Genomic DNA, 27,650 nt, shown 5'->3' on the forward strand with positions numbered 1-27,650 from the left:
GTATAAAATGTACTATTTAATTATGACTGTAAGTAAATAATTAACCATAAGTAAACAGAGGTTATATGGGTAATAAACATTCAATATGAAATTTTTCATCTACCATTCCAAAGAACTAACCCTTTTTATATTTTATTTATATTTCTGAATATAAATGCAAAAAAAACTTAGGAAATATGCTCTGTGTTGGGACCTTATGCTACTAAATTCATAATGTTTCTTTTCTCACTACTGGAACAAAATTTTCTGAAAATGAACTATGTTCTACAGACATCTTACTCTAGCGATCGATCAGCTACAGTCAGACCAGACGTATCCAAGAAATTTATTTTCAGATATCCTTTATTTCTGCCCCAAATGTGCAGATGAGCCTGGATTGCCCAGATTGCTTCCAAATTTTTATATAAAAATGCTTATAAAATTACAGCCTTGAATCTCAAAGCATGTACACTTATTTGCAAAAAACACTTTTCAGAAAATGCTACTGTACTTGCATATGGAATATGGAATGCATTGACAATACATTAAAAATATTATTGGAGGGAATAAAATGTTGTGGTGTTTACTGAAAAAAAGGGGAGGTACACAACTAGAGAATCTGAATGTTGAAGAATGTTGAAATCTGAAAACCAAAATTTTTCATGATTACAATATTTCAAGGAAGTAAAAATGACACAGAATACCACATCATCTAAAATTTATTTCATACATTATTTACAGTTCAAAACCTATTATTAACAGTTGTAACCTAATATTTACAATTACATCACTCCCATCACTCAGAATTATATTCATAATCACAATCTTCTTCATCATCTTTACATTCTAATTTATATAGTTCACAAAAAACTTCATATTCTTCTAGAGTAACATTGGCAATCTTTTCAGCAAAAACTTCATCACTAGTACATAAAATATTAGTAATACTTGGATTCTTAACTGCCAATTTTTTTTTATATGAATCAATCTGTTTGTACACACCGACACGTTCTAAAAATTTAAATCTTGTCTTCATTTCAAATAAACTTAATTCTAATGCATTACAATTAACAATTTTACTCTTTGGTATATGGTGTGTGTGTAAATAATCAAGTTTTGCTTTTAAAGTTCCCCAGTTTTCATAAATTACACCGGGTACATTAATTAGAAGAACAGCAATATTTTTATAATTCTCTAAATATGGTAAGAGGTATGAAATTCTTAGTAAAACATTTTTCCCCATAAATTCAATAAATTGCGGGTGCTTTGATAACAGATGCAATAAATGATTTTCAGTAAAATTAACTTGTCTCCATAAATCTAACAACCTAAATAATTCATCATTTTTTATATTACATAAATTTGGATACTCTACAATAATTCTACCAACTGTATCTTTAGTAAAACCAAACTCTAATAAAGTTGTAGAATTACTAAATAACTGATCACTGCTAACGTTCAGTATAGGATGGTTATTATTCAACATTGTAATAATATTGTTATTAATGCTCAGTTTATTTAAAGTATCTAACAAAGAATGTATTCTTGCATCATATTGTACCTCAGATTTTTCAGGTTGTATGAGATATGGTGATTTAGTACAAAGTAACTTCAAAACATGTCTTTTCTTATAATTAAGAACATTAGCTTTGGTCATTTGATTAAAAATGTTTGTTCTTAGTTGAAAAATGTTTCTACACAGCATCTGAAAATAAAAAAAAGAATTTTGTTCATTTATTAATTAATAAGCTGATGTTAAATTACAAACTTAAAATTTTTAAACAAGTTTCTATATAAGATGTTTATTCATTTAAAACTAAATCTAATAATGAAAAAAAAACCGCTTTTGAACTTTTGAACCAAAATTATTGAGGCATTTGTTTTGGTGAAAAAAAATTATTCGTTTTTACTATGTACAAAGTTCAAAAGCGGGGTTTTTTTTTCATTATTATTTAGTTTTAAATGAATAAACATCTTATATAGAAATTTGTTTTATCGTGACACCAGCTTTCCGATGCCCTCCTCAAAATGTTGTCCGCCCAAACCACGACTTCAAAGAAATAGAGGAAGATCTGAAAATTGATAGGTGTGCCAAGTCTCGACTATATGATGATGGTTGAAATTGTGCATCAAAACCACATCAGATGAGAGCATGCCTCTTCGTTTGTTTTGGATTGCTCTGTGGAGGCGATGTAAAGATTCACAATAAACTTCCTTTTATTGTTGTCCTCTTCTTCGTTAAGTCCACCAAAGGACACCTTTATGGTCCCAAAAAACTGTAGCCGCTGTTTTCCTGTTGCTCAGCAGTGTCTGTCTGAACTTTTTCGGCTTGTTTGGAGAAGCGTGCATTTTCACTGCTAGACTGTCCTTTGGTTTCTGGATTGTCATATTGGATCCAAGTCTCATTGCCAGAAAGATAGACTTTAAAAACACTTCCCCCTCATTATCATAACAGGTGAGAAACATTAAGGCTGACGACATTCGCTACATTTTGTAATCATCTCATCTTTGGTACCAATTGTGCACACAGTTTATTTTAGGTATCCTAGATCTTACTATCAGTTTACAGTAAGTTACTTACTGTAAACTTCTGTTTGAATGGACAATATCATCAACATGCACAACCAGGTGTACAGTAGTGACAGACTTGCGTTGTCCTTGCGTACCTTTGTTTGCCCTTCTTTAAATTTCCTATACCATTCCTGTACACTAACCATCACTCATAAAGTTTTCACCATACACTAGGCTCAATCTGTGATTGATTTTGAGCAGCATTACAGCCTTCTGCTTGCAGAAAACATACCACACTTGGCAGGAGAATCGATCATATTGGCCATGTTCAATTGCCTGTAGCTCAGCTCAGACAGATGCAATGGAACCAGCAATGGCAGAGATTGCATAATCACATGACGCCCAGACCTGGCTCCTGCCTATCTCTTGTTTACTTATAAGCATGATCGGAGGTTGAAAAAAAAAACAGCCCTCATACAAAGGAGCAAGACTTAGAAATATGATATCAGATTGTGCAATGAATTGAATTGAATTTTTAATTCAAAATTATGGACTGTACATAATTACTTATACATCTAGGAGAATATATTGCTCTTGACTAAAAATTTAATAATGATTATGAAATAAGATGAATTTTAAGAAACTAGAGAAAAATTCTGGGAACACTAAATTGACACATTAAAGTTACTGTACTGTTCTAAAGTCATCAATAATAGTTGCCATAAAGAAATTATTCTTTGATGGTTTTGTAATTCAAACTATCTTTGCTTGATAAATAACCACATAAAATTGAAAAATTGTAAAAAGTTTCAGATGCTTTATTGCTGTCAGAACTTAGGTACACAAATATTGCATAAAATAATATTTTATTCATTATATATATATATATATATATAATATGTTGTAATTATATATATATGTAATGTAAAGCAACCTGATCCACTCAAGTACAGAATTATGAAATATCTTACCATATTATGTTGTGTTTCTGAAATACTACTTTCACGGAATCCCTCATCATCAGACGTATATAGAATCTTTTTATGTAATTACTTATCAATCATAAAAAAGATTAAAGTTAAAAAAATAAAATATTAAAATACAAACACATACGCAGTCAATCACGTAACATGCATGTGGCCAGCCAAATACAAAAAATGATACTATTTAAGTAAATGAAAATCCTATATATTATCTATGAAAGTGCTGATACTTTTAGGTTTAGGTTTACCTATTGCAGCTTTATAAGCAGATCTTCCTCAAAATCTGTGGGAACATCTTTTACATTTTTTTATGTTTAATATGTAATTACACAAAACGTTTTTATACACAACTGATGATGTGGAATCCGGCAAACGTACTCTTGTAGAAAAATAACAAAATAAGGTCAAGTTGATTTACATTATGTATTTATTAGTACAGAGATGATATGGTTCTTGAAAGGATTGAGTTTAGAAAAAAAAAATTATATATATTATACACACATACACACGTTATACATTATATATATATATAAAGTGTATCTATAAGATAATTATTTTAATTATGATTAAGTAGCAGAGCATTCTGTGTTAAGCTAATAAAATTATAATAAGTACTTTCTGTGGAATATTATGCGGGTCTATAATTATGTACAACTTGCTACATAAATTTTATTTTGCATATTTATCAGAATAAACAGATATGTTGAACATTAAATTGTTAAACTGATAGTACTAACATTTTTTGGTGCCTAACACTATAGATACTGTTTAACCATTTACAAAACTGTAACTTTAAGATGGCATTAAGAATTTCATTAAAATATGAAAGTTTTGCAAGAGTAAAACTATGAACACGAATGTTTTCGTAAAGCCTAAATGTAATATACAAATATGTTTATTTATCTATGCATATTTGTAAAACTTTATTTTTAACTACATATGTAGAAGCTAAAACAACAATGTTTCTACATCTTTCATTAAAGAACATTCGTTAACCTACTAATAAATTACACTTCTAATACTAAATATTTGGTCCCGAGATATAAAAACACAATTAAAAATTATGTACTCCCTACAGCAAAGACGTGCAGTAGCTAATGGCTCATCACATCAAAATCTTTCTACAGCAAAGATTAAAATTAACTGTTTCATAATACAACACTCAATCCATAATAAACACGTCCTGTTTAAAGTGTTCTAACAAAAAAGAATAAAAGTTGTGATAGCTGTTAAGTAGCTAAAATACTTTTCTTGCTATTTTACACAAAATAATAATGACAACTTCAAAGTAATACAACACAGATAAATGCAATATTATTAACAGAATAAACAATTAGTGCAGCCTTATCTTAAGTTTATAAGCGATTAATTACCTTTATACTTTGGAACACAATATGTTAGATTCATATTTACAATAGGTTATGTGAGATACTGCCATAATCGATATATTTTATCATAGTATCGAGAATCTGTCTGAATAATAATAAACATTGCCAAAATAAAAAATTTTTCGAGAAAATGTTTTTTATTTAAAAGTAATAAAACGTACTATATATTTACGGGATATATGTATATATATTTATATTATTAGGAGAGAGAGAGTGTGTGAGGGAGAGAGAGTGAGGGAGCAGTGAATGATTTTGTATTCTTTCGTAATTAAGATAGATCTGTTACAGAAATACGTTATTAGAGTTAATTTTTACACTTGTAACTTAAAGAGATCTTTGTAAATTTGGCATGAAATCCTACGTCCCGATTCAAATCCCGGCTAGGCATGGCATTTTCACACGCTACTTGTCATTTATCTCATCTTCTGAAGAAATACCTTACGGTGGTCCCGGAGATAAAAAAAAAAATATTTTATTACCGGCGTAAAACAACACCCAACTTAAATGCCAACACCTAATTTAAAAATCATAATAGAAGAATATACACTTGGAAAAAGCCAGGCGATACTGCAAGGTATCAGATAGATTATATCATGGTTAAGCAAAGATTTAGACATCAATTCGTTGACTGCAAAACTTACCCTGGAGCAGACATTGATAGCGACCATAATTTGGTGATAATGAAATGTAGATTGGGGTTTAAAAACCTGAAGAAAAGGTGTCAGATGAATCGGTGGAATTTAGAGAAGCTTGAGGAAGAGGAGGTAAAGAAGATTTTTGAGGAGGACATCGCAAGAGGTCTGAGTAAAAAAGATAAGGTAGAAAATGTAGAAGAAGAATGGGAGAATGTTAAAAAGGAAATTCTTAAATCAGCAGAAGCAAACTTAGGCGGAATAAAGAGAACCGGTAGAAAACCGTGGGTTTCAGACGATATATTGCAGCTGATGGATGAATGTAGAAAACATAAGAATGCTAGTGATGAAGAAAGTAAAAGGAACTATCGGCAATTAAGAAATGCTATAAACAGGAAGTGCAAACTGGCGAAAGAAGAGTGGATTAAAGAAAAGTGTTCAGAAGTGGAAAGAGAAATGAACATTGGTAAAATAGACGGAGCATACAGGAAAGTTAGGAAAATTTTGTGGTACATAAATTAAAATCTAATAATGTGTTAAACAGAGATGGTACACCAATTTATAATACAAAAGGAAAGGTCGATAGATGGGTGGAAGGAATATATTGAAGAGTTATACGGAGGAAATGAATTAGAAAAAAAAGTGTGTTTTCTAATTTAGGAAGAAGAGGAATTCAAAGAGAATGAAAGGGGAGAAAGAATACTGAGATCTGAATTTAAGAGAGCATTAAAAGATTTGAACGGCAGAAAGGCTCTTGGAATAGATGGAATACCTGCAGAATTACTGCGCAGTGCAGGTGAGGAAGCAATAGATAGGTTATACAAACTGGTGTGTAATATTTACAAAAAAGGGGAAATTCTGTCAGACTTCAAAAAGAGTGTTATAGTTATGATACCAAAGAAAGCAGGAGCAAATAAATGTGAAGAATACAGAATAATTAGTTTAACTAGTCATGCATCAAAAATCTTAACTAGAATTTTGTACAGAAGAATTGAGAGGAGAGTGGAAGAAGTGTTAGGAGAAGACCAATTTTGTTTCAGGAAAAGTATAGGGACAAGGGAAGCAATTTTAGGCCTCAGATTAATAGTAGAAGGAAGATTAAAGAAAAAAAAAAACCAACATACTTGGCGTTTATAGACCTAGAAAAGGCATTCGATAATGTAGACTGGAATAAAATGTTCAGCATTTAAAAAAATTAGGGTTCAAATACAGAGATAGAAGAACAATTGCTAACATGTACAGGAACCAAACAGCAACAGTAACAATTGAAGAACATAAGAAAGAAGCCGTAATAAGAAAGGGAGTCCGACAAGGATGTTCCCTATCTCCGTTACTTTTTAATCTTTACATGGAACTAGCAGTTAATGATGTTAAAGAACAATTTAGATTCGGAGTAACAGTACAAGGTGAAAAGATAAAGATGCTACGATTTGCTGATGATATAGTAATTCTTGCCGAGAGTAAAAAGGATTTAGAAGAAACAACGAACGGCATAGATGAAGTCTATGCCGTTCTATCGCATGAAAATAAACAAGAACAAAACAAAAGTAATGAAATGTAGTAGAAATAACAAAGATGGACCACCGAATGTGAAAATAGGAGGAGAAAAGATTATGGAGGTAGAAGAATTTTGTTATTTGGGAAGTAGAATTACTAAAAATGGACGAAGCAGGAACGATATAAAATGCCGAATAGCACAAGCTAAACGAGCCTTCTGTAAGAAATATAATTTGTTTACATCAAAAATTAATTTAAATGTCAGGAAAAGATTTTTGAAAGTGTATGTTTGGAGTGTCGCTTTACATGGAAGTGAATCTTGGACAATCGGAGTATCTGAGAAGAAAAGATTAGAAGCTTTTGAAATGAGGTGCTATAGGAGAATGTTAAAAATCAGATGGAGAGGTATTGCGGCAAATAGATGAAGAAAGAAGTCTTTGGAAAAATGTAGTTAAAAGAAGAGACATACTTATAGGCCACATACTAAGACATCCTGGAATAGTCGCTTTAATATTGGAAGGACAGGTAGAAGAGAAAAATTGTGTAGGCAGGCCACGTTTAGAATATGTAAAACAAATTGTTAGGGATGTAGGATGTACAGGGTATACTGAAATGAAACGACTAGCACTAGATAAGGAATCTTGGAGAGCTGCATCAAACCAGTCAAATGACTGAAGACAAAAAAAAAACCGGCGTAAAGGTAATGCGAGGGGAATGAACACAGTTGTACAAGACTACACTTCTTTTATATTCATACATGTCACCCGCACTCATCCTCTTAAGTAATACCTTAAGGTAGTTCCGGAGGCTAAACAGACAACAAAGAGTAAACGCAATTATTCGTCAGTTTATAATGGACGCGAGTATTCGAATTCTCCAGTAAATGTGAACTTCAGTAGTTAAGATTGCCGATTGAAGCACAAACTTTAACGAAATGAATTAATGAACTGTGAACCTCTATTACTGTTACCTAGGTTTGAACTGAATGAACCAAATGAAAAATTAAAAAAAAAATATTAGAATTAAATCTAAGTCAAATAAATAATACTAAATAAATTAAAACAAAATTGTTTAACAATAATTGACTTCCCGTGGGGACTGCGTGTTAGGTTAGAGCGGTGAGGTATGCGAGCACCTTGTGGAAGGCAGGACCAATCATCATCAACTAGTAACAAACAAGCCATTTTGTCCATAAATTATTATCAATTTTCATAAATGACTGTTTTTTAATGAATTACAAACATTTTCCTTTCCATTACTCCTCAGCTCGCTGTTTCAACTAACTGTTAGACTATTTCGCATTCTACGTTCCAGTGGTGTGTAAGTAAACTCATTCATGAACAATTTTGACCATAACAATCGTGCGATCCAATCACTAAAAAGTTGAACTAGTTAAATGGCTAAGAATTATAACCTATCATCATGCAACCTTAGTTTTTATCAGCTGTTTATTACATATTTTTCTAAGTACTTTATTTTTGTTCGTTGTGTATATGTATGCTGTTTCTGTAGATTTTAGTTTTTAAAAAGTTAAGATTATTTCATTATGAAGTCGTTGGTTTATACTGTTAAATAGTGATAACCTTATCTAAAATCATTATAACTTTAATTATAAGTAGTATAGATAGTAAGCGTAATGTTCTGGCGTTCTGTTAATTTTGTAAAAATTCATTCTAAATTGAATCCATTGTTGTTCGAGTATGGAAACAAGTCTCCCTCACTGCAAAGAATTCACATAAAGAATTTCTATCATAGTCTGAAAAACGATATGCAGGTCACATTAAAGTATAATTGGTTTATACATCATGGGAATTATAGATTATTTCACGAAGGTAACAGAAAATCTAGTCGTCGTGATATCAGACACAGGTCGACTGTGTATTATGTATGTGGTGTTATTGCACTTACTGTTGGCCTAAGTTATGCAGCTGTACCATTGTACAGAATATTCTGTCAGGTAGTTGTCTAGATGTAATCATATTAATTTATTTGTTACGCAACTCTGTATATCTGTATTTATGATGGATATTTTATATTATATCTGAATTTTATATAAACTTGAAAGCCATTGAGTGTGAATTTTTTCTTTGGATTTCAGTTTACTTTCCTCTATTAGGAGATTACAGTGCTCTTGGACAGAAATGTTGCTCAATTCAAAATTACATTTAATTTTAAAAATATTAATTGCATTTAAAGCATGTGGAATTTATATTAGAACTTGATTCAGAAAGTTCTAATACAAATTCCACAATTTAGCCACTCTTCAGTAGTGGTGGCAATATTGTTTATGGTACTGATGTTAAAAAGTACTTTTAGATTATAGTCTTTTATCTTATTTCTGTCATGTTTGATTATCTAATGTTATTTTTATCAGATGCAATTTAAAAATTTCACATTGTTCAGGCTTGTTGAGGTCTCTATGTTCTATGCTGTGTATGACATTTATGTGTTCTTTATATCGGTTAAATGTGTGTTCAGCCCCCCCCCCCCATGAGATTTATAAACATGCGATATCTAACAAAAACAATGTACCAATTGAACACAATCATAATTGTACGCTGACAAGGTAAGACAGTTGCTATTAAGAACAATGCTACTAATAACTACTGAAAAAAGAGCTCTATAATTGTTAAATAGTTTCTTAAATGTAGCTTTGGATTTAAGGTCTTCTGGAAGAATAATTAAATATAATATGATATTTTAGATGTGATATTTGTTGTTAGTTTTGTTTAATTTTGTTACCTTTTTTAATGTAGTTTTAGTTATCCATTTTCCGTTTTTTTATTTAATTTACTCTGGGTGATGATAATGTGAAAATGTTTTTCGCTCTCAAAAAAAAAAAAAAGTAATTTTTAATGTTAAAGTAGTTAATGACAAATTAATAGAACTTAATTAAAACTTAATTGTTATGATAAAATGAGTTAAAAAAAAAAAAAAATGATACTTTGTATGAGCACCTGTAAAAGAGCTTTCAGAAGAAATGGCATTTAATCTACAGAACCAGTGATGTGGGAGGTGCACAGTAGGTCTAAATGTATTTTGTGGAAGCATATTTTCATGTATTTAGAAATTGAACCAAATTTTTGTTCAATGGATATGTATTTCAATATTTTCATGTGTGTTAAGATATGTTCCTTTCTTGTTTATGTGAAGTATGCAGATTTTTGTTAATGATGTATATGTGATGTGTTTTTTACAAGATAGTTGGCAGATTTTACTACCAAAGAAGTTGTTACTTCTCTGATTGGTGTACTCAGAGAAGCACCAGCAATAATGAAAGCAGAAATTGTAGTGTGAACAATGTCATAAACAATAGTTGAAATTTTTTTGGATTCAAGTAAAAATGTCTGTTATGTTTAAATTTGGTTCAGTTTATCATTAAAATTAATAATCTTTAGTAATATGTATTGCCGATTACTATAATAACAAAGTATTGCTATACTAGTATTTTTATAAGAGCTTTATATAGCTCCTGCAGAATTGTTCCACCAATGATAATACTACTGTTGATTACTGCTGTTGATGATATGATGATGATTCATCACATCTAACAAAGCCATGAAATCCTATGTAATTTTTTTAATTGAGTAGTTTCAGCAGTTCAAAAAATGCATAGTTTTTAATGTGCTTCCTGGATTAATAGTTTATTCCGCTACGTATTATTTTTGCTGTATTTTTTACATAAATTTATTGTACTTTGTGAAAAAATCTTTTCTTTTCAGCCTAAGGATTAGATCTAAAAAGTAATTTTTTTTTGTCTTCAATCATTTGACTGGTTTGATGCAGCTCTCCTAGCCTGTCTATCTAGTGCTAGCCATTTCATTTCGGCATATCCCTACATCCTACATCCCTAAAAATTTGTTTTCCATGTTCCAAACATGGAAAAACAATTTTCCATGCAAATTTTTCTGTAGCACTGCATTTTAAAAGCTGCTAATCTTTTCTAATCAGGTGCTCTGATCATCCAAGTTTTACTTTCATATAAAGCTATACTCCAAACATATATTTTCAGAAAGATTTTCCTGACATTTAGATTAATTTTTGATGTAAGCAAATTATATTTCTGATTGAAAGCTCGTTTCGCCTGTGCTATTTGGCATCTTCTATCGCTCCTGCTTCGTCAATCTTCAGTAATTCTACTTCCCAAATAAAAAAATTCTTCTACCTCCATAGTCTTATTTTTGTATTAAGTGGTCCATCTACTTTATTTCTACTACATTTCTTTGCCTTCTTTTTATTCTTTTTTATTTTCATGTGGTAGTTCTTGCGTAAGACTTCATCAGTGCCATTCATTGTTTCTTCTAATTTTATTTTCACTCTGAGCTAGAATTACCATATCATCAGAAAATTGTAGCATCTTTATTTTTTAACCTCAAGTAAATGGGGATAGGGAACATACTTGTCTGATTCCTTTTTTTATTACTACTTCTTACTTATGTTGTTCAATTATTACTGTTGCAGTTTGATTCCTGCAAATGTTCTTCTATCCCTATATTTGAACCCTAAATTTTAAAAAAATTCTGAACATTTTATTCCAATCTATGTTATCAGATGTCTTTTCTAAGTCTATAAATGACATGTATGTTGGTTTTTTTTCTTTCATCTTCCTTCTAATATTAATCCGAGCACTAAAATTGCTTCCCTAGTCCCTATATTTTTCCTGAAACCAAATTGGTGTTCTCTCAATTATTCTGTACAGAATTCTAATTAAAATTCCTGATGCACGAGTAGTTAAGCTAATTGTTCTGTATTCTTCACATTTATCTGCTCCTGCTTTCTTTGGTATCTTGACAATAGCACTTTTTGAAGTCTGATGGAACTTTCCTGTTTTTGTAAATATTACACATGAAATCCTTTAATACTCTATTAAAATCAGATCTTAGTATTTTATCTCCCTTTTCATCCTCTTCAACTTCCTCTTCTTTCTCTGTAACAGCAGTTATAAATCATTTCCTCCATATGACTCTTCAGTATATTCCACCCACCTATCAACATTTTCTTTCGAGTTATAAATTAATGTACCATCTTTATCTAACACATTATTAGATTTTAACTTATATACCTCAAAATTCTCTAACTTTCCTGTATATTCCATCTGTTTTACCAATAATCATTTCTCATTCCAATTCTAAACACTTTTCTTTAATCCACTCTTCTTTCGCTAGTTAGCACTTCCTGTTAATAGTATTTCTTAATTTTCGATAGTGCTTTTCCTTCTTCATCACTAGCATTCTTATATTTTCTACAATTATCAATTAGCTGCAAAATAACTTCTGTTATCCAAGGTTATCCACCAGTTTTCTTTGTTTTGCCTAAGATCGCTTCTGCTAATTTAAGAATTTCCTTCTTCTCCCATTCTTCTGTATTTTCTACTTTATCTTTTTTACTCAGTCTTGCAATGTCCTCATCAAAGATTTTATTTACCTCTTTTTCCTTAAGCTTCTCTAACTAAGTTCCACCTATTTATCTGACACTTTTTTTTCAGCTTTTTAAACCCCAATCTACATTTTATTATCGCTAAAGTATGGTCCCTGTTAATGTCTGCTCCTGGATATGCTTTGCAGTCGACAAGTTTTCTAAATCTTTGCTTAACCATGATCTTATCTATCTGACACCTTGCAGTATCGCCCGGCTTTTTCCATGTGTATTCTGTGTGTCTTCTATTATGATTTTTAAAGTGGGTGTTGGCAATTACTAAATTATACTTCATACAAAACTCAGTAAGTCGGTCCTCTCTTTCATTTCTTTTGTCCAGCCTGTAATAGCTCACAGTATTTCCTTTGTTGTTTTTTCTGATGCTGGCACTCGATGGGAGTGCAAGCATCACACAAACACACACACACACACACACACACACACATCATGCACATATAGCCAACATTATGCACATTCAGGTACTTATCACATACTTCACATATGTGATAAGTCGACCTGCACATGGTAGGGGGCTCCCTAGACACTTGATCGCAGCTTTGTTCGCTGCACAGCCCCCCTTCGGCCTTCTTCAGCAACACGCAGTTTGTCTGCAACTACTTTGGCAAATCTCACCACTGCGTTCCAGTTCTCTTCTTTTTCTAACATAATCCTCCTGCCCAATGTGTCCAAGACTTCGCCACACTCAAGTTCAAAACAGGGACACTTGAAAAAGACATGATAACGTCTTCACGTTATCACTTCCGTCGACGTCTCTTCACTTCCACAAACAGGGTAACTATTCGTAAAATCGAACCAAAAATCATGGGAGCTGTAGAGCCAAGTAGGCTCTACAGTTCCTATGGCTCGACAGAAGCTGTGCTAAATTGAAATCTATTGAGCCATGGGTTCTCCAGACCCATCCACCAATGTCCCCAATCAATCTATATGTCCACCTGTGTTTCATACTGGGGATCCATCTCTTCTGCCACACTCCTGTCAACTCCTTCATAATATTCAAGTTGATAAGTTTCTTTTCAGTAGAAATCACTGGTCTGCATTGGAGTAACCTTCTCCGTTTAGTTATCTCTAGGTCAATTGGGAGCAACCGGCTATCACTTCAACCGCCTCCCAGGACCCTGTAAGCAGCTGCCACCTGTTGACAGCATTTCCTATGAAAGGACTCCAATGCTCCCTTATATCTTCAACAACATCTGCCCAGACTTCAGCACCATATAAGAGCGTGGTATGGGCCACTACTGTCAGTAGTTTCTTCCGTTGTTGACTTGGTCCTCTACAATTTGGCAGAATCCCGGCTCCGTATTCGCATTACCTTCTCTGTCTTTTCAGTGGTTTCAAGGGCATGCCTACCAAACCTCTGATTCTGCTAGCTTATTTTATATTTTACATCATTTTGTTTTTTTTCCAGGCTTACAGTTATGGAGGTACAGTATCAGAGTTGGAAGGAAATGTAGATTTACAGAAATTGGAGAAAAAGAAACATAGAGAAATTACAATAAAATTTAATGCTGATGTAAGTTCAAGCTTAAAATGGAATTTTCAACCTCAGCAAAATGAAATAAAGGTATGTTATATAAAATTAATTTAATTCTTTTTACATTGTTACATTATGTTGTTTATTTTGCCTTGTACTATGTGATTGAATGCAACTTGTATAATTACATATAACTTGTATAATTACATTGTAGTGACTGCTTTTAATCAGTTAAAAATGTGTTAAACATGTTGTTAAAATGCCATTTAGATTAAAATAATTAAAATTTGTAAATGAATTGCTTTTAAATTATATGAAGAATATTTTAACAGAGAACCCTTCAGTAGTGTTACCAGTAGCAGTTAATGATTTATCAAATTAGTATGTTGTGAATTTTATATTGTTTAATTATGTTGGAAATTTTCTTTTTTTTTGAAGTACATGCAAAATTTAGATATTATGGTTAACCTTTTCAATGATAGGGGTTTTTAGATAAAAAATTATAGCATTTATTATTGGTAAAGATTTTAATTAGCAGAGTTCTTTATCGTGTCTTATGTTTTTCCATCATTTTTAAAGAAAAAAAAAACAATAATTTGTATTTAAAAATCTTTAAAAGAAGAAATATTTATCATTCTCACTCATGGCTTTCTAATATGCTGACATAATCAGTAAAAAAAAATTCTTGTAATACATACTTGACTTTCTTTCAGATATACCTTATGAAAACAGAATCAGGTTAATAATATAACCTGTTATAAAAACAATAATGACAGGTTATGTGCTCTAATCATGCAGAATATGATATACAGCATAGGCTTATTCAGTTTCATTATTATGAAAAAGATTGATTTTTAAACAAAGTAATTGAAAGTGATCAAATATAATAACAAATTACAAATTAATATTATTATGCTCCTTGTCTGACCTTTGAAAAAAACAAATATTTGTGGTTGGCTTCCAGTGAGTTAACAGAGTATAAGGGAAAATAAGTATATGAGCACATTATGAATTGTTACTTAGACAAAATATATTAATAAACTATTCTGAAAATATATAAATACCAAAAAACAAAAATGATATACTAAATGAACATCCTAAGTCCATAGGGGAAGACCGCCTTGTGACTGGTTGCCACACTATCGCCCCCATTCCTCTCCCTGATGGGCTTTAACAGGAGTTGTTTTTTGCCCTCAAACTTTTTTACATCTCGTAGTAATAAGCCAGACCTTGTTGGGATGTCACTAATGTAAATTCCTCTGTAGACATTTATTTCAGTGTTTTAAACTCGGCTTTTGCCTTCGCTGCAGGCCTCATCTGAACATCTTAAATGTCCTACATCGTTTCCCTTTGAACTAGCGAACAGAGTTAGCAGAAGCATAAATCCTGCATCTACTTCTACATTTTATAAAGCCAGTTTGTTTGTGAATATCTCATAAAATTCAAAGCAAATGAATAATAACATACCACCAAAAATGTTGTTCGCAACAAAAAAATGTATTCCTAGTTCTCTTAGTGAACTAAACTTCAGTTCATCCCCCTGACTTTGTTTCATTATGAACTTCGGTCTGGTTTACTAGGAAGAGGTAGACAGGCTTCCTACTCCCACTCAGCACCATTGCAGAGTCCCGCATGACATTTACTTTCACTTACTACCATCATTGAGATGCTGCTACACCTTACAGCTGCATGGGAATCCATGACCTTGGCAATGCCATGAACATCTCAACCCTTTAGGGGAAGACACCCGCCTAGTGATGTTCTGGTTGCCACACCACCCCACTCTGTTCCTAGCTCGGTTGGGCTTTAACGGGAGTCTGTCGCCCTCTGACTTTTTACATCTCATTGTAATAAGCCTGGCGGTGGCATCCTCGTTGGGATGCCACCGATGTAAATGCCTCTGTAGACATTTGCATCAGTGATTTAATAACTCAGCTTTTGCCTTTGGTGTAGGCCTTGTCTGTACATCTTGAATGTCCTACATCGTATCCCTCCAAACTAGTTAACCGAGTTCGCGGAAGCATGAACCCCACGCCTAGTTCTACTTATTATGAGCCAATTCATGAATGTTTGAAATTTTACAACGCAGTTGCTGAGTTGAATAATCGCAACACAGAGGTAAGTTTCTGCTGGGTCCCTAGCCACATAGGGATTCCAGGTAATGAACATGCAGATTCCGCTGCCAAGTTTCCTTTCACCACCCGAGTTGCTACTTCGGTTTTTAATAATTATGTAAAACAATCTCTAAGAGCAAAGTGGCAAGGTGACTGGACGGCTACCGTTGATAATAAACTCCGGCAGATTAAAGATTCTGTGTTGCCATGGGACTCCTCATGCAGAAAAACTCGTTGTGAGGAAGTAGTCCTCTGTCGCTTGTGGATAGTACATACGAGAGTCACACACGAGTACCTGATGTCAGGAGGACATCCACCCCTATGTGTATGATGCAACTGCCGCATGACTGTGCGCCACATACTCATAGATTGCATATGTTATGCGGCGTTGCGGCGTAAATTTAATCTATCCAGAAACATCCATGGTGTTTTGTGCAATGATAATGAAGTTTTAAACCGGATGTTTCTATTTTTGTGTAGTGCTGGTTTAATACAAAAAATTTAATATTGTCACGTATATTTTTTGTGCTGGAAGAGTTTTTAATAAATTTGTTTTTATTTTTAATTTTTGTGGTTCTATGTTATTGATTTTGTTATCCAAGTAGGAAGCCTTTTACACTCCCTTTTGGAATTTGTTAAATTTTATATAGTTTTTTTATTATTTTTGATTTTATGTTTTAAAGACTCTGTCTGTGAATATTAGTTGAAAGATTTTAGTGATATTAGTTGTAAATTTTTTTAATGATATCAGTTTTAAGTTTTGTTTCACTTTTTTAATTTTTGTTTTTAACTTAGTTTTAAGTTTTATTTAATTTTGTTATTTTAGTTGTTAACCAAGTTTTAAGTTTTATGTTAGAGCTTTTATGTTTTTTAGTTTTCTTTGTAGTCTTTTTGTTATCTGAGAATGAGCCCGTTACACCCATCTCAGACTTTGTTAAATTCTATTTACCTTTGTTTTTATTTTAGATTTTAGATTAGCTTTAATTTCTTTTATTTTTTTATAAAAAAAATCCTGGCGATGATAACGCGTAGGCGTTTTTTGCCCTAAAAAAAAAAAAAAATTCATGAATGTCCCGTAAGTCAAGGCAAATTAAACACAACATACCACCAAAGATGTTGATTGATTTGTTGAACTACAAAATTTACAAGTGCAATAGTCAGTGGTTGAAAAGAGTGGGCTTTTGATTACTTGAACACCTGTATCATAATGAAATTTTGTTTCATAATGACCCTCATTATGATATAGATTCCAGTCGTGTAATCCAAATGTTATAATACAGCTGTAAAAAAAAGAAAATTATTTAATTTTACTTTTTCAGTAAAATCTTTTTGTATACTCTCTTGTGTGCGAGAAAGTTTGCATTGTTATGCTAAGTTAATAAAAATAGTTATTGAATTATGATTTATCAAGTTAGATATATTGTTATTTTTTAGGAATAAATCATCAAAGTTTAGAAAGCTCAATTAACATGCAGAATAGGTAATGCTTTGGTGGATGGGTGACTGACTGCGCTTCTTTCTTCTTTCATATGATGTACCATTGGAATACACTATCTCTCTATTGTACGATTAGCAGTGCCAACACTACCTTAGACACCCCATGTAGAATTACTGCACATGTATGTGTTTACACGCATTCTGAACAAACTTTGATTAGTAATAATTTTACTTATTTCTTTTTTCCAATTAGCACATAAATGTTATTTAAGTTAGAATTTTTAATTTATCAATCAATATGGTTCAGCAGTGATCTGACAGTCCATTTTTTATCTTGAAAAATGTTTAAAATTTTTTTAAATTAGTTGCAGAAGATAATATATTTCAGTTGGGAATATACATTCACGTAATAAATGTTTAATAGTCGTGAAATAGAATTTATTTTGATTTTGCCTGTGTCAAGTTCTGATATTGTTTTATTTTGTAATATTGTTATTAAAAAATATTGTTAATTTTTTAATATTGTCACCTTTTTATATAGGTTGTTCCTGGTGAAACAGCATTAGCATTTTACACTGCAGAAAATCCTTTAGATAAACCAGTTGTTGGTGTTAGCACTTATAACGTTGTTCCTTTTGAAGCCGGTCAATATTTTAATAAAATACAGTGCTTCTGTTTTGAAGAACAAATGTTGAATCCAGGTGAACAGGTCAGGCATGAGTATTTCATTTTAAAGTTACCTTTTCTTTGATATGATTTGAATTATTAATCTTTGAAGCTTACCATATATTTCTTATTTTAACTCTAAGTTTGAAACAGCAAGATATTAATGGTTTTTTTTGTTTCTTTTTTGTAACATTGGGATTGAGGAAAAGTTTCTTTGTATTCTCTGAATTGATGGATTTAGGATTGCATAACTATGGTGAAATGAATCAAATCTTACAAATTTGTGTGACATACCTCTGACAATTTTGGAAAAAGTTTTGATTTCATTGGCTTATTTATTTAAAAGTTATTGCATTTTGAAAATAGAGAAGAAATTTGATACATTTTGAAATTTTATTAAAAATGGGAAAAGGTGTGACTCTGGTTACTAAAATATCTGTGATCTGTGTTATGTATAAACATGGTGCAATATCAGTAGGTGTGGTACAAAGCTGATTCAGCCTTTTTAATCTCAAAATTTTGATGTCAGTGATGTACCTCATTCTGGTTGGCTATTGACTGAAAAAGTTGATAAAACCATTAAAAAATTGAGCAACACAAACACATTAGCAACCACTATATCAGTAATGAATTAAAAAACATTGACCACAAAACAGTTTTAAACTGTTTGAAACTTAGTGTTTGGGCGTCACATGATTTTTTCTAAAAATGAAAAATTTAAGGATTCTGTTTCCCATCTGCAAATCATTGCAAGAATGCAATGAAATCAAATTCTTTTGGAAATCACTCTTGTGGGGTATGAAAATTGGTTTACATACTATAATAACGTATGGAAAAGATTGTGTTTGAAGTAAAGTGAAGTTCCACAAACATTGGCAAAGCCAGGATTGAGTCTGAAAAAGGTTTTGCTCTTTGTGTGTAAAGTGAAGCTGAAAGGAGTTGTTCACTATGAGGTGTTGCTACCCAATCAAATGATTTCAACCTCTACTGTCAACAGCTCGAAAGTTTACAACAAGCAATAGAGATAAATCACCAAAATTAATGAATAGTAAAGTGTTTTCAATTATGATGTCAGGTCTCCACTCTTTGGTGAACTGTTGAAAGATGAGAGAGCTTGGCTGAAAAGTTTTGATGTATCCACCATATAGTTCTCACCTTGCACTGAGAGATATATCACCAAAATTAATGAATAGTAAAGTGTTTCAAATTATGATGTCAGGTCTCCACTCTTTGGTGAACTGTTGAAAGATGAGAGAGCTTGGCTGAAAAGTTTTGATGTATCCACCATATAGTTCTCACCTTGCACTGAGAGATAAATCACCAAAATTAATGAATAGTAAAGTGTTTCAAATTATGATGTCAGGTCTCCACCCTTTGGTGAACTGTTGAAAGATGAGAGAGCTTGGCTGAAAAGTTTTGATGTATCCACCATATAGTTCTCACCTTGCACTGAGAGATAAATCACCAAAATTAATGAATAGTAAAGTGTTTCAAATTATGATGTCAGGTCTCCACTCTTTGGTGAACTGTTGAAAGATGAGAGAGCTTGGCTGAAAAGTTTTGATGTATCCACCATATAGTTCTCACCTTGCACTGTCAGTCCTATTTATTTCAGTCTCTACAGAATTCTCTTAAATGTTTGCTTCAAAAGAGGCCTATAAAAAATTACTTATCACAGTTTTTCTTCCAGGAAATACAGAAGGTGACGACTATCTTATTTTACCTTAAAAATATTAAAAGGTGATTAATGGAAACCACATACAGGTCATTCCATATCAAATCAACAAGGTGGATAGCCGTTTACAACCTGACCAACTGGCATTTTCATGAAATTTGGTTTGAATTAACGGTTGATGAAGTTATGAGAAAATACTTAATTTGCTGGAATACTGAATTTATGAGCCATTCAAATCTGCTGGAAAATGGCTAATTTCAACTTGTGGCAATAGTGTTAGATCTGCATAACTTTGTTGTTTATTTAGGTAGAATGATAAACGTGGACCAATTTTAATGCTTATTTGATGTTCTTTCATGTAAAATACAAGCCTATGTTAATATACATCTTTATTTCAAAATCACCGCCATTGTCTTTTGACCTTGAATTTGATAAAAAAACAACAAAAAAACGGGTCTTCAGTTTTTTTATGAAAAATTTATTTTATTCACTTTATATTAAAAAATAACTGGCAGATTTGAAACTGGGACTGCATTGGCATCAAGGGAAAAAATAAAATGTGCGTCAATGTTTTAACAAAAAAATCTTTATTGTGGGGTTTTGAGGTTGTAAATACTTAAATTTTTATTGGCTGAACTTGCAAAATCAAATAAAATGTTCTGCAAAAAGAAACTAAAAGTTATAAGGTAATATGTTGCTCATTTATTTCGTCTAGTAATAAGAAGTAGTACATCCTCAATTCAATCAAATGACCGATGACGATGTAATGTGATGACTCAGTATAATTAGAACAAATTGAATTGACAAAATGTATTGAAGTTTACTGTATCATCTGTATAATCATAATCTGCGTCCATTGTTTTAGTGTAGACAATATTAAATATGACCTAAAATATTTAATTTATTTATGGAATAACATGATGTTAGAAAGCATGAGCACTGTATAAATATGCTTGCTCTGAAGTCAGGATATTCAGTGTTCATTTATTGATTCCTAAGTGTTGGTGTAGTTACATACGGTTGTTTTTGAAGTTAGGTATCTTTTGAAGTTAGGCAGCTTTTTACAATAAGGAATGTTATAATCCATTTCAAGAAGTAAGTCATAATAATGTTACTAAGAATTTAAGAAAAGTGTTACCATGGATGACAGGAAAAATTCAAGTTTAGAAAGTGATTGAAAAATTTGTGATAAGTGTCGGAGAAAATTACCTCATTTAGTAATAAAGCTTCAGAAGAAGAAGAAGCCCTTTATAATGAAACGAATTATGCATTAGACAGGCTCAATGAAAGCCTAGTGAGCATTGGGAAATCACCAGTAAAATCTAAAAGATTGTAAGATAAAACCTATCGTGCCAAAAAGATTGCAAAAATTAAGTCATCAATGAGGGAAAAAATATTCAGTGTAGCTAGTAAAAACTCTGAGACTTCGTCTCAAGTTGAACCTGATAGTGAAATTTGAAATATGTAAATTAAATTATTTAACATAAGAGTGCAGCAGTCATTTCACTTCTTATAAACATTTTGTGACACAAATTATTTGTAATACTTCAAGAAATTTTTATCTCGATAAGTATTAGAACTGTTCAGATTCTGATAATTTTAAAAACAGTTTAGATTCAATATATGTTGAAAATTCTTTGGACAAAATAACTTTTAAGGTATGGATATCAACTGATAATTCAAGTTTAGAAATGTAGAAAAGAACAGATTTTATTGAGATGTTTATTGAAAAATGATCAGTTCTCGTTCGCCATTCATTCATTGTTTCTCAGCAGACAAACTTCTTACAAAATTTTGAAACTGTAATTGAACCTGGAATCTTTATCACATTATGTGACTTTGTTGAAAATGATTCATTTGTGTTATAAGATGAAACCCAAGAGTTTCACTGGATCAATGAATTGGCTACAATTCATCCTTTTGCTGTTTATTTTAAAAGTGAAGAATTTGCTGACACTTTAAATGATAATTTAGTTATGTCTGACTAAGTGTGGCATAATATCAGTTCACCTTTTTCAGAAGAAAACTAATTCAATTTAAAAAAAAAAAGTATAATATTGTGAATAAACTAATTTATTTAACAGATGGCTCAACAGCACAATAGAAAGATCATAAAAATATTGTGAATTTAATGTATCATAAGGATGACTTTGGTGCCGAGGCGAAATGACACTTCTTTGCCACATTACGTAGAAGGAGTGCATGTGGTGGTCTTGGTGGTACTCTTAAAATATTAGCATCAAAAGCAAGTTTACAACGCCCATACGAAGATCAAATAACAAGTCACTCAGGTTTTTGATTGGGCTTGGTAAAACATTGAAAATATGAATTTCGTATGAATTTTTTTCAAATGAATATCAGAAAGAAGAAAAATTTAGCACCTTGTTTAGCTAAAGCAGTGGCAATCTCAGATACTCAAAACTTGAATGCTTTTCTGCCAGTCAGGAAAGGATATCTTAAAACAAAAATTATTTCCAAAAATGAAGAATATGAACAACATAAAGTTTTGCATGAAACAGAAGATGGTTTTCCTGAAATTTCTGATGTAAAAGCTTTTGTCATGTGCATTTATAATGGTGCTTGGCTTGTATATTATCTACAAATGAATCGACAGAAGTGGAAGTATCCTCATCCTGAAGGCCCATCTCCTTCTTATGTTTTTCTGGCATATGGAGATATTTTAATATTACCTCAGTGGGAAATATTAACAAAAGTTAATCTAAAAACTGCTATTGGATGTACATATACATTATCCAAAAAGGAAACTTCTTAGGCAAATGAAAAATTGACAGTGAAGTAATCTGATATTTCAAATAAGCACATAACTCTATTAATATTTAACTTAATGCTGATGTTATTGGTATCATTTTTAAGTAGCAATAATTGAAAGCCAGTGAAAATATCAAATTACATTTATTAAATCATTGTTATAAAAAACTAGCAGATTCTTTTCTTTTACAAATTTAACCTTTCACTCTAAAGTCAGAATTTAAATAAATCCAATTGTCAAAACATCACTACCTATTGAATTTAATTCAAACTACTCTGTAAACACAGTAGTCTATTCAAAATGCCCCTAACTTCCTTTCTACTGGTCAGATTGAAGATTTCAACAGGTTTAAACCTTCTCCGGACAACGTGGACCATTTTCCAAAAACCGGTGCATAACTTGATCCAGCAGCTTTTTAGTCTATGGCGAACACACATTGCCTTTTATATATATAGACAAAGAAAGTCTGTCTGTAAATTTGTTTGTTTCATAAATATCTCGACACCGAGATATATTTTTACCTGCACCGAGCAGGTATATTTTTCGCAAAAATATATCTTTTCATGTAACTAATAAATAAATATTCTGAATTTGAGCCAAATCGGACTATAAATCCAATTTTTCTAAATATTTCAATCCCAGCACCATCTAGCAGGTCCATTTTTTGCAAAAATGTTTCTTTTAACGTAACTAATATATATTCTGAATATGAGCCAAATCAGACCATAAATACAATTTTTCTAAATATGTCAATCCCAGCACCACCTAGCAGGCCCAAACTAATTGAGAAACCTTTGCGGGCGTGTGCACAACTCGCCAAAGTTTCATCGTAATTGAATGAAAGGTACAGGAATGTATACGAGACAGACAAACAAACATTCATTTTCTTATCTATAGAAGATTATTGTTATTAAGAAACATTACTTATTACTTTAAGACTATTGTTAAACTTAATACAAATTAAAATATTTAATTTCAGAATGTATAAAATTTCAATTTGACATTTTTTTTGATTTACCTTACCTTTTGTATATTGTGTATGATTTTAAGACAGTCAAAATGTCCAAATCATAAACGCCGTAGCTGTAATTATTTAAAGACATGCATTATTATATTAGTTGTACAATTATTTTTTATATTATTGTAGCTCCTGTATTAGGAGAAGTGAGTCTTGAGAATTACATTTTATACATAATTATGTTTTACAATTTCATTTTTTAGATCATTTAAAAATACATGAGATTTATTGTTTTACTTAATATTATTAACTAATTTCAGTTTTAAGCATAGTGTAATGATTTTCAACACCATTTTGACATAATTAACATTCGTTGCAGTCTTGTTATAAAACTAATTTGAAATTTTTAAAAAAGTAAATTTTGCTAAAACATTGATTACGTTTTATTTTTTACCTCCTGATCCCAAAGTAGTTCCAGTTTAAAATTTTCTAAACTGCCTCATAGTATGATGACGAATAACAATATTTATTATTAAAAAATTGAAGACCAGTTTTTTCTGAAATTCAAGGTCAAAGATATGGTGTCTTGAAGTCAAAAGTTATATAAACATAGGCTTGTGTTGTATATCATATGAAAGATCATCATCAAATAAACTTTAAAATGGAACCAATTTTATCATTCTACCTTAATAACAAAATTATGTTGACCTTACACTACTGCCGCAAGTCAAAATTTGCCATTTTCCAGCAAATTGGAAGGGCTCTAAAAACGAAAAATTTTATGATAGAATTCTGAAATTCACTATTTTCTCATAACGCTATCAACAGTTAATTTATAACAATTCATTAAAAACACAGTAAGTCAGGTTGTGGGCCTTGTTGATTTAACATGGAATGACCCATATTTGGTTTAATAAATTTCATTTAGAATAAAAACCTTTTACTTTTGCATTAAAATATGAAGAAATGTTTTCCCAAACTGTATTTGATGCAGTAATGATCTCTGTTACCTGAGTCCTGCTAGAAAAGCATATATTTATATTAGGAGCCATAAAACATAATTTATTTATAAAAATTAACATGACTGGTATGTTGGTGATTGCTAATTATTATGAATCATAAAATAAGAATTTTTAACATTATCTTTGTCAAATAAATGTTTATTGTCTAAGAATTGTCTGATTATTATCCCAAACATTAACAACACATCCCCCTTGTGTTCTCTTTTTTTAAAATTTAAAAGTCATAACTGTTGTCATTTTATAATCACCAAGTTATGTAATCAATTTTCTTTGTGTTACTACTATTGTTTAATGTGTTTTTTTAATGAATTAAAATTCAGACAGTTTATGCTTGGCTTTATTTAATCACTATAATGTGTATTGCTTTGTGATTACATCTTTGGTCTTTGTGTTAAAATTTAACTCATTAAGACTGGTTTTAAAATTTCTAAATTATTTTAAAGAGAAAACATGGTTTAATACCAATATATGTATAATTTTTTGAGTATTCAAATAATTCAGCAACATATTGACCACTGTGCTAATAAAATTTAATATTATATCAAATACAAACCACAAAAAAAAAAAACAACAAAGTTAAACTTACCTTATTTATTTCTAATAACCAGTTTTTGCGATATCCCACATCTTTAGTTGGGATTAGATTCTATTTTTGTAAAACCTATATTTGTCATTTTGTTCTGGAAATTATATTATTTTCCATTGTAAAATTTTAAATAATATTGTAAACGTACTTGTGTACTTGTGTTGTCCACTACCGGAATAATTTAATCTTTGAAATGTATTATTTTTCTTTAATTCTATTGTCATTGTTGCCAATTTTTAGATTGTAGTTTGTTTTATTATAATGTTAATTAAATCATCATCCTCAAATCTGAAATTTTATTTTTAGGTATATATTTATGAGTGTAATATTTTTCAAACATATTAATTTTTTTTTATCATTATCACAAATCTTCAGAATCTCTAAGTTGTTTTTGCAACCTGCAATACTATGTTTGCATTCTAACAGATAGTCAGCCGCATTAGATTCTTAGACTCTTCTATTTTTGTATGCTGCACAGTGTTCTGAAATCTTTTTTTAAATGATATATTGGTTTTACCTGTATATAAATATTGTTACATTTGTTGCATGTTGAAGAGATTTTGAAGATTTGTGATAATAATAATAATAATAAAAAATGGAATTTTACTGAAATTAATTTTCTTAAGATTCATATTATTCCTTTGTACTGTTAAATTATATTTAAATTCTGTTAAATAAAACCACCTAGTACAGAATATTGAGATAAGACATATCTTACATTAATTTTTCATGAAAGATCTTTTGCAATATCCCACATCCCCAGTCATGATTGAAATAATTCTGTTATTGCATAATAAAAATATGAAAATATTATAATTAACTTAAAAAAATGACATCTTATTAAAAAATAGTATTTTTAATTAATGTAAGAAAAAATGGAATGTAATCCCAATTGAAGATGCGGGTTACAACGAAAACTGGTTATTGGAAACTAATAAGGTAGCTTATCTGATTATTGTTTTCTGATTAAATATATATGTATATTCTTAAACAATAAAAACTGTGTTCTTTCTTTAATGAAGATATTAAAAATATCTCAGTATCAGTCAAGTCATTGTTAGTTTGGAAATCCAAACTATTTGAATTGTGATATTCAAAGAAACATTTTTCAAAAAAGGCTGTTGTATCCAGATTGGATATGAGGCAGTGTGAGTTTTAAAACATTAGGAAAGCAATATGTTTATGAGTTTGTCTTTGCATGCCTGGCTGACAACAGGTAATGTGCAATATATTCAACAGCAGTTAGCAATTCCAGGATGTGAGCAATATTTCTGCTGGATGCTCCATGCTCAAGCAAGTCTGAGGAATAATAAATATGCTATTTAAATTTTATTTTATTTAGAAAGCAGTTACGTTTTGGAATAAACCATAATTTTATATTGAATAACAAGCTTATTTTTTAATTTGAGCATATTATCATTTAAAACTTCAAAAAATTAGTAGTTAGTTAATGCAGTCTTTTACACCTGTTAACTTGAAATACATATTTTTTACAGTTACACAAAAAATTATAATTGACACATTTAAAGTGTTCTTTCAGAAGACCTTTGTGATAAACTCTACTGAAGGAGTTGCATAATCGGCATCAAATAAAACACCAATCTTAATTTTCATGTAATTTGAAAGTAAAATGTAATTATGTTGCTTCATTATAAAGAAAACTATCTACTACAGTTACACTATTATTATTGACTTTTTTGTATAATTTAATGTTAGAAAATATTGGGTATTATTCATAGCTTTTTTGTTAAATTCATTTCATAAAATTTTATTTTTTAGGTGGATATGCCAGTTTTCTTTTATATTGATCCTGAATATGCTGAAGACCCTAGAATGGAATATGTAAATGACATAATATTGTCGTACACATTTTTTGAAGTTAAGGATGGAATGAATTTACCAGTGCCATCTTATTTTAGTCCACATAAAAGATAAAATGTTGTTTGTATTATTCATTTGATTTTTTTTGTAGTATAATAAATTATTTAAAGTATGATACTTCAAATTACAATGAATATTTTTATACTTTGCCTTTATTTCTGATGTTAAAAGTATGAATTGACTTGCTGATTGGCCTATATGTAAGTTATTGGCTGCAGAACCTTTTCATTTTTATTTTCCTGTCTAGAGCTACAGCAGTGCTACAGTTTTAGTACTATAATCGATCCAATTTGGGCATATGCATGAATCTTTACATTTTGACACCTAATGAACCCCAAAATCCAAAAACCGGATGGAAATTTTCCGGATGTTTGTATGCATGTATGTATGTATGTTTGTATGTATGTTTGGTGTCACCTTCTCAACCGGTGATTTATGTTTAAATCACCTGTACTCAACCGATTTTTACCAAACTTGGTCAGATTACTTCTACATATACAACACTTTTTTTTCAAAAACTTCAAAGAAAAAAAATTGTAGGAGATAAATCTGGCAAACTAGTTATGATAGACCACAGGAAATGACTTTCTCCCCAAAGAACTCTCATAGTTATTGAAGACCAGCAACTCTCCATTAGGTCTTCC

At 30.9% G+C, this 27,650-nt stretch overlaps 2 protein-coding genes across 3 annotated transcripts; one reads left to right on the forward strand and one right to left on the reverse strand.

The window, feature by feature from the left end:
• Nucleotides 1-680: 680 nt before the first annotated feature.
• Nucleotides 681-4,939, reverse strand: LOC142326355 (transcription termination factor 4, mitochondrial). 2 transcript variants are annotated; one of them, XM_075368795.1, is made up of 2 exons: nucleotides 4,847-4,939; nucleotides 681-1,684 (listed from the first exon to the last, which is right to left on the reverse strand). In XM_075368795.1, the coding sequence occupies exon 2, from the start codon at nucleotides 1,682-1,684 to the stop codon at nucleotides 776-778; it is 909 nt and encodes a 302-aa protein (XP_075224910.1). In that variant the 5' UTR covers nucleotides 4,847-4,939; the 3' UTR covers nucleotides 681-775. The 2 variants fall into 2 exon arrangements, with proteins under 2 accessions (XP_075224910.1, XP_075224911.1); XM_075368796.1 differs by lacking the exon at nucleotides 4,847-4,939 and adding an exon at nucleotides 4,550-4,687.
• A 3,524-nt stretch (nucleotides 4,940-8,463) lies between these two features.
• On the forward strand, nucleotides 8,464-27,140 carry Cox11 (Cytochrome c oxidase copper chaperone COX11). Its single transcript, XM_075368797.1, has 4 exons — nucleotides 8,464-8,947; nucleotides 13,832-13,987; nucleotides 17,990-18,157; nucleotides 26,905-27,140. Exons 1-4 carry the CDS (start codon nucleotides 8,627-8,629, stop codon nucleotides 27,058-27,060), a joined length of 801 nt encoding a protein of 266 aa, XP_075224912.1. The 5' UTR covers nucleotides 8,464-8,626; the 3' UTR covers nucleotides 27,061-27,140.
• The last annotated feature ends 510 nt before the right edge of the window (nucleotides 27,141-27,650 follow it).

The sequence above is a fragment of the Lycorma delicatula genome, chromosome 6 (assembly GCF_047948215.1).
Source record: "Lycorma delicatula isolate Av1 chromosome 6, ASM4794821v1, whole genome shotgun sequence".
NCBI classification, from domain to species: Eukaryota; Metazoa; Arthropoda; class Insecta; order Hemiptera; family Fulgoridae; genus Lycorma; species Lycorma delicatula.